A 7,968-nucleotide genomic window follows, 5' to 3' on the forward strand; every position below is an offset into this window, starting at 1 on the left:
ATCTACATTCAGGGCAGGAAAATTCAACCTTTAAAGTCATCAGTTTCTACTAACATTATGCTAAGAATATCACCTTACAAAGCGTCATAATCTGATTTAATTTTCCTAAAACAGCAGATAAATAAGATCTCTCATATATTTTGATATGTCATAAAAATAATATTTTTGTCAATTTCCACAGATTTTTTTTTCATTCAGGTTGAATGGACTCAGGACTCAGATTAATCCTGTTTTTTACCAGCATAATCAGAAACTATACTGATGTTGCATTTCCATATCAAAGAGCACAGCTTTTTCAAAATGTGTTTAAAAAAGTGCTTGCTCTTTGTTGTTGCTGTTGTTGTTCTCCTTCTCTTTCTTCACACTTCTACAAACTACTACTAATAAGTAGGAAGGATACGTGAGAATATGATGAATGAGCATATGCTGAGTTCCACTCACTGAAAATGTTGCTCACTGCTCCCAAAGCTTCTTATTCCTGCCTCTAGAGAGTAGCAGTGAAGCAGGACTTGAACTCTTGGAGGATTTGTCTATCCCAAAAGAGAGGAACTTCTTTACAAACCTAAGATTTTGGTTTAGTGTGAAGTAATTTTTATCTTTCTGAACTGGACGTTGACAAAGCTGCAGACTTTATAACCAACATTGTCCTAGCACGCTCTTACAATTCACCTACAGCTCTTGGAAGTCCTTGTATTGGAAGTAGTGATACCCCCTTCTACTTCCATTTCTATTCCATATATGATTTCTTACTTATTTTTCAGGTTTATGATGGAACTTACATCTTTGCCTAAATTCCTTTGGACAAGTGACAACAAACTTCTGCATCACCATTTTCCGGACATATTGGCTACTGTTCATACCACACAAGACATTGCTGAAGAAGTTGTTTTTGGACCATGCATGCTCCAGAACACTCTGCTGGACACTGTAGCTTTTATTGCTCTCAAGTGTTCCGATAGAAGGAACATTCACTACATATTTAAGGTAGGAGATTTTAGTCATATCAAAAAGGGTTACACCGCACCTGGGAAGATAACTTTGCCAAGAGGTAGATTTTTGTTTCATTCAGCACAACTAACAGCTCCTTCAAAGGGGAGAAGTAGCTGGTGCATTTCTGATTTATGAGCTGTAGACTGGAGGGACCTCAGTGAAAACTCTTTTCTTTGAAGGAAGAATACAAAGCCCCATTTCTGTGCTGATTGATGGCCTGCTTCAGCATTGACCAGAAACAGGAGGAAAGAGGAATAAATAGTTTAGAAACCTCATGCTCAGGTTTCATCCTTACAAAGGATAAAGGAGGCTTATCAGGAGGCAACAACCCTGTGAGAGCAGAGAGGGAAGACTGTGTGTGACATTGCACTCATTCATGCAGGTGGTAGATTCACAGTATTTATTGACAGATCTGAGAAATTGTTAACTCAGTTTGCTCAGTTGTCTATAAAATAAAATCACAATGGCTATGATATCAGCACAGGCTATATGCACTATAGAAGATATCAATCAGGCAACCAATCCACACAGTCTTCAGGCAGCCACAACTTATTGCTATTAGTACATGCATCCTCGAAAGTTAGCTTAGATATATCTGTCTTACAGCAGCACTTTTTAATCATAGAGAAGCCAGAGCGTGAAACAAAAGGAACTGTCATGTAGAGAAATTAAAAAACCCCAGGATTGTGATGGAGTGTTAACTTTCCATCTTTACTTCCCCAATTTTTTATTCCCTAGCCACTGTTTATCATAACATTTTCATTTGGACAATGCGTATTTCTCTTACTGAACTGTTACCTTGGCTCTTTGGCTCCTGGAGTGTACTGCAGTCGTCATTGGTCTAGATGAAGACAGAGAAGTAGTGTTTTACAATGTGGGGCAAACAAATTTCCCACATGCTATGGCATGGATGTATCTGTGAGAAACTCGGGTTCTCCTAAGATTTCTGTGCTCTGGACAAGAGAAATCCCACAGACTTTTTGTAAAATGAAAGATGCAGCTGTTGGGAGATACCTTTTTGACACTTTTTCTTTAAACAAATTAACAAAGAAGAGTCTTCAGGGTTTTTCTGTTTTGTTGAGTGTCTGGCACATGTTTGCTTGCTTAGATGATGTTATTTGTACTCCAGGAGAACTACAAGCTTTTTGGAGAAAGATCTCTGAAACAAAGCTTTATTTATGGAATGTTTCTGTATTTCTCCTGGGAGTTTTGGAATTGCTGTAGACTCAAGAAAGAGCCTCAGAGGGTTGGGTTTTTTTTTTTTTTTTTTTTTTTTTTTTTACATTGGAAGATCCCTCCAGAGGGATCACTTTAGTGTTTTGCTATACTTGAGCTATGTAATTGTTATGCAGCCATGAAACTGGATGTCTGAGTTGGCTCAGATCTCTGTCTTTTGGCAGTAAATACATCAAATTCTGTGCAAGTAGCTGTTTCAGATGCAATTGCAAGTCCCATATCCTGCTAGCTACTTACAATTAAAATCAAGCCTTCCAGAAATCAGGAACTATTGTTACGGCCCTAACTCTGTGTAGAGACAACCAGCAATTCAATCATGATACTATGTTATCATGGCACTAAGGTGCAATGCAAGAAATTGGTTTTCATATGCTGTCTATGGTACGAAAAAAATACACGCAGGAATAATTTGGCAAGGTGGATTCTTCACAGCTCTGGTTGACATTTGTCATAGTTCAGCAGCACTCCTGCAAGACTGTAGGGGATATAATTTCTAACAAGGGTTTTCTCATCTTGGGCTTTTATATTTAAACCAAAAGGGAGTTCTATGTTTCTACTCTCATCCTCACGAAGACCATAATTTGAGCTCCTTGTGTCAATTTGTACACTTGGGCAAAGAAAATGCCTTGGCAACTGTTGGCATAGGTGGTTCTTTCCTGCCAGTCATTCACCCCAGAAAAGCAAACCAGCCCCTTACAAAGCTTTCTGACCCACTGGGATCTTCTGCTCCTTACAGCTTTTTGTGGGTTCCAAGAAACAGCCTTATTCTCTCCCTTCACCTCCATCCTCTCTCAAGGAAGCCACTTTGCCTCCTTAGCCCAGCTGTGATTGAGCCTGTGGGGCTGTGAGGCCCTTACCTCGTATATAGATGTAAAGGATTCATTTGAGGTGTTGCCATCTCCAGAAGAGGGTGGCCTTGCAGGGTTTATAGTGTCTCTAAACACACAGGAAAACTAAAACTGGAGTATGCTTCTAATTGACAGCATCCAGATCTTAATGTTCTGTCCTTTATTCCTCCCCACCTTCTTTAATCTGTCTCAGCTCTTTCCCTGGGGTCCTGGTTACTGGAGGAGCTGTTCCCTTTGACTTTGCTTAGAGGGCTGGGTGGATGCTTAGTATTTCTGAAACACAGAAACTAATAAATGACAGTCTCTGTCATAGTTATTAGTTACAACCACTGTGTGTGGGTGGGTGTGCTTCTGTTGCTGTCAGACTTCTGTATTTCTCAATCACTGTTAATTATGGTGTTTAGAGAGAGCCTGTTATAGGGCATGCTAAATTATTTTCTTTTATACTAATTAACTCTTATCCTAATGGTCCCTTAATGTTTCATTCTTCTATTCAAGCTACTAAATGTGGTCATACTTTTTATGGGAAGTAATAGAGAGAGGAAAAATAGCCAGTGGAGGGGGAAAAACAGTCACCATACTGTTTCTGATACCAACCACCAATTAATGGCTACCCTGCAATTAGTAGAAAACAAAGAGTTATGCATTGCTTGGGGTAAAATTTAAACCATACCTGTCATTAGACATTTTTCATTTCCCATTTCCCAACTTCTTCCTTTCTGAACAATGACTTAGTGCTTACAAATTAGTTGAGGCTTTTTATGCATGTAAATGTTGCCAGTGATCGCCCTGCATTTCAGCCTCCAAGCTATGAAAATCTTCCCCGTCTTTCAAATACTGGAGAGGACATAGATCTGCTGTGGTAAACACCAAGGAAAAACCTATAAGTAAATAAATCAATCATTCCTTATTCAGAGCAAATGCAGTAAAGTAACTAAGAAGGGAGCCACACACTAAATGAGGACAAAGCCAAATGTTTTACAGTTATATTATTTCCAGAGAGTGGTCAGCCTGTGACTGAATGACTCAGGAGCCCTGTGGAGAAAAGAGTATATGTGACTGAGGACTATGGTGTAATATACAAGCAGAATGGAAATTTAATTTGAGCAGTAGAGTTAATATTATTTTTTTAACTTCAGAGTGCCTGACCTTGCAACCTAAGCAACATTTTTAAACTTAATTTGTTTGGTATTTCTGAATGCACACATCCTGAAAGCAAACCAACCCCTTGCAACTCTCAGAAATAATGTAATAAAAAATATTCATCTGATGAGTTTTTATCTGTTTCACTACAATGAAATGAATTTAATCAATCAAAGGCAGAAATAGGAATATATAATTTTATATCTGAAAAAAAGACATTATGTAAGATATTTTTATTTGTATTTATTAAAACCTAATTTTTATATTATCTATTGAGTTATATATGCAGATTTTGTCTCCTTAGGGTACTGAATTAAATAATCAGGATTATTCTGACACCTCCTGATCCATACCCTCTTATTCCAGTGAAAAACTCCACATGCAAGTGCCTTGAGTGTGTGTTCATTTCCAGGCTCACACTGCTCTGATCCAGGGGCTGCACATCTCACACCCCCCGAGCCACAGCACTCATGGTCTCCTGACTCATATCCCATTTTCCCATGGGATCAAGACCCTTTCTTACAGAGGAGCACAACTTCTGTACTTCTGTGATCCACCCCTGATACAGCCCCTTGGGACAACCTGCACTGAATGGAGGTCACCATGCTCGCTGTGAGTGTGCTAAAGACTGATTAGCATACCAGCCCTGTCACTGCTATGGGAGGTTACATGTGAACATTGGTGTCTCCTTCCCATGCAGCTATATTTCCAGAGCTCTCAGCATTCATACCAGGGAAGCCTTTTGTCAATGATGGTTTTGGATTTGGTGACACAGTCTATAAACTGGGCTCACAGCTTTGGCATACCAGTTCTGTGTGAGGCAGGAAACAGGCTTTGCTCTTGAATTTGATGGAAATCTATTTTGGGTCCCAAAACCTAAACCCTGCCTTTTTTGTATCCTGTCTCACAGGTAGATGTTACATCTGTGCACAGTCCCACAGGTTTGCCTTGGATGAGACTTGTACAAGCAGCTGCCAATAGCAATGAGCAGAACTTGGAAGCTTACTTAGAAAACAGTCAGTTATATTATCGCTCTACCAGGAAAATCAACAAAAATGAGGAGCTGCTTGTCTGGTATGATGAGGAGCTTTCCAGGCTCTTGGGTTTTGATGAGATAAAAGCTCAGAGTCCCCAGAATGGTAAGTACCAAGTTGCTGACTGCAGAGGTCACTGAGGACTGAAGTGAGTCTATAACTTCTTCAGTATGTGGTGCTCTTGTAATACAGGAAGTAAAACCTGTCTAAATCCTTAGTTGGTCAGCTAAGGAAAAAGATTCCTGATTCAAACTTCAACTCGTCATGAAGTCCGTATGGTTTTATCTAGATCACTGTGTACTGCCCAATTTGTGTAGTATAAATTTGTCTTCAGACTATAAATGTAAGCAGTTTTGCAAGTAGCAACTGGAGGCAAATATGAGTGAACGATTTTTCATAGCAGCATGGGACCTGATCTCACACTGGCATTAGGTTTACCATGTATAATCTTGCATGACGCAAGAGATGTTTCTTTATTTTCTTTTTGGTAATGGCAGGGTCAGGATCTGCATCCATCCATGATTCTACCTTTGCAAAACTCATCATCTGTTGTCTGTTTCTGCAGAGTTGAGATGCCAAGAATGTGACCGAGTCTTTAAATGTGAGCATTCCTACCTCTCCCATGTCCGCTTCCTATGTGTCCCAGAGAAGTGCACCCTGCTATGGAAAAACTTCCAGAACCCTAAGACTGAAAAGAGCAACTTAGCTGAGCAGACCACGAATTTCCATAGCTTGGCAAGAGATCTAGAAGTCAAAATGACAGCTTGTAAAGATGACGCCCATGGTCTCACAGGAGAAAGGAGAGCAAAATCTGAAGAGGCTGAGAACACCAGGAGCAGAAAAACAGTGTTGTTGGAGAAAACCAATAACCTGAGTGAGGAACATAATTGTGGGAGCAAGGAAGAGGTTGGGGGAGAGCATGCATTGTCTGGTTCTTTCTGGAAGCATAGTTCAGGGAGGCAGTCAGCTATGAAGGATGGTTTAGAGCAGAAGCAGAGTGCTTTCACTGAGGTCAGGAGGATGAAGGAGAAGTTGAGGAATGAGAGGATGAAGGAGCCAGAAGAGGAGGATGGCATAGTCCCACCTGGTGAAGAGCAGGTACCAAAGGAAGTGTTGTTGAACTCCTCTGGCAGTGCATTCTCCTTTGTGTGGCCCACCAGAACGCGAGGAGAACAGAAGAGTGCTTTCAGCAAACCCAGTAAATGTCTAATAGAAAGACCTGTGATAAATTCTTCTCATCCCATGAGTGAGTCACCAAAGAGCTTGGGAGAGCTGTCTGGCTTCATTGCCACTACAGACATCATGTGCTGCAGCACCCTTCTCAATTCCAAGTTCTTTGTCAGTGATTTGTGTAATGCCCAGATGCTGCAGACAAGCATCACTCAGAGCAATGTTTTCCCATATACCTCAGAACTGTGGCCCAAACAAGCAGGAAGACAGTTACAAAACACAACCACCACTTCTTCCTCCTCCTCTTCCTTAACTCTTCTTCCCCCCACCTTCACATCCTTTGGAGTGGCTGCCCAGAACTGGTGTGCCAAATGCAACCTGTCCTTTCGCATGACATCCGATTTAGTCTTCCACATGCGGTCACATCACAAAAAAGAATACTCCTCAACTGAGTCCCAGTGCAAGAGAAGACGAGAGGAGAAGCTAACATGTCCCATTTGTCACGAGTACTTCCGAGAACGTCATCATTTATCCCGGCACATGACTTCTCATAATTAGAGCTGTGCAGATAAATCTCACCAAGGGACTGGGCAGGTTGGGTAAAGAAGGGAAGCACAGTACACTTGTATCCATTTCCTTTTGAGTTTACTTTTTACCTTTTAATTTTTAAAATTCTTTTAATTAATAATTTTAATTAAAATTTTTTTTAATTCTTTTTTAGTTTACTTTTTAATTTCCTGCAGAAAATCACTGTTTACAGTAATTTATAATAGATGCTTTGCAAAAAAGAAAAAAAGTAAAATGTTTACAAGAGTCTGAATGGGTTGCAAGTTTTGAAATCTCAGCCTAGCCGTTGTCAATCTATTTTTGAGGAAATAAAATAGTGAAATCAATGCGCATGCCTTATTAATTTGCAAGGAGTTGGGGACAAAATTATTGTTTTGCAAATGGTTTTCTTTCTTGGTATTTCATTTGCTTGTGTTGGTGCAGTACAATGTAAATACACAAGTAACAACCATCTCTTTGAATGAGGACTATTTAAGCACTATCAAAGCTTATATGCTAAAAGAAAGAAGATGCTGTTTCTTGCAACTTTGGTGGACACTTGCTCCTTCATGGTAGCTGAATCAGCTCTCTTACCAGATTTGTGAGCCTAAGTAAAAACCTGTTATCTCACTGTCACCTTGGATGGGACTTGAAGTTATGACTCTATCTGATATACGTGATTGTCAACAGCTGAACAATCGACTGCCAAAGAAGTTGGGTCTTGTAAATCAGAATATCTGAGTTCTGTTCTAGGCTCTGCCACTTTTGAAATATCTTTTATAAAATCAAATCAACATTCTGCCCTGATGTGTGCTTGCAAGATCTGTGTGACTTTAGCAGGTGTACAGATCTGATGGGGGTAGAGTTCGGCTTGTGGTTTTCAGGTTTTTGATATGCTGAAGAAAACAACTAGGGTATTTAAGTTGCTATTAACTACTGATAGATAGAATCTACACACCTTAGTTGTGGATTATAGGCTTTGTTCTGCTATCAGTGTGAAG

The 7,968-nt window shown here is 40.0% G+C and overlaps 1 protein-coding gene across 1 annotated transcript; it reads left to right on the plus strand.

Moving 5' to 3' along the window:
• Nucleotides 1–765: 765 nt before the first annotated feature.
• ZNF488 (zinc finger protein 488) lies at nucleotides 766–7,009 on the plus strand. Its single transcript, XM_005153904.2, has 3 exons — nucleotides 766–984; nucleotides 5,128–5,356; nucleotides 5,817–7,009. The coding sequence occupies exons 1-3, from the start codon at nucleotides 766–768 to the stop codon at nucleotides 6,977–6,979; spliced, it is 1,611 nt and encodes a 536-aa protein (XP_005153961.1). The 3' UTR covers nucleotides 6,980–7,009.
• Nucleotides 7,010–7,968: the final 959 nt, after the last annotated feature.

The sequence above is a fragment of the Melopsittacus undulatus genome, chromosome 4, assembly GCF_012275295.1.
Source record: "Melopsittacus undulatus isolate bMelUnd1 chromosome 4, bMelUnd1.mat.Z, whole genome shotgun sequence".
Taxonomy (NCBI): domain Eukaryota; kingdom Metazoa; phylum Chordata; class Aves; order Psittaciformes; family Psittaculidae; genus Melopsittacus; species Melopsittacus undulatus.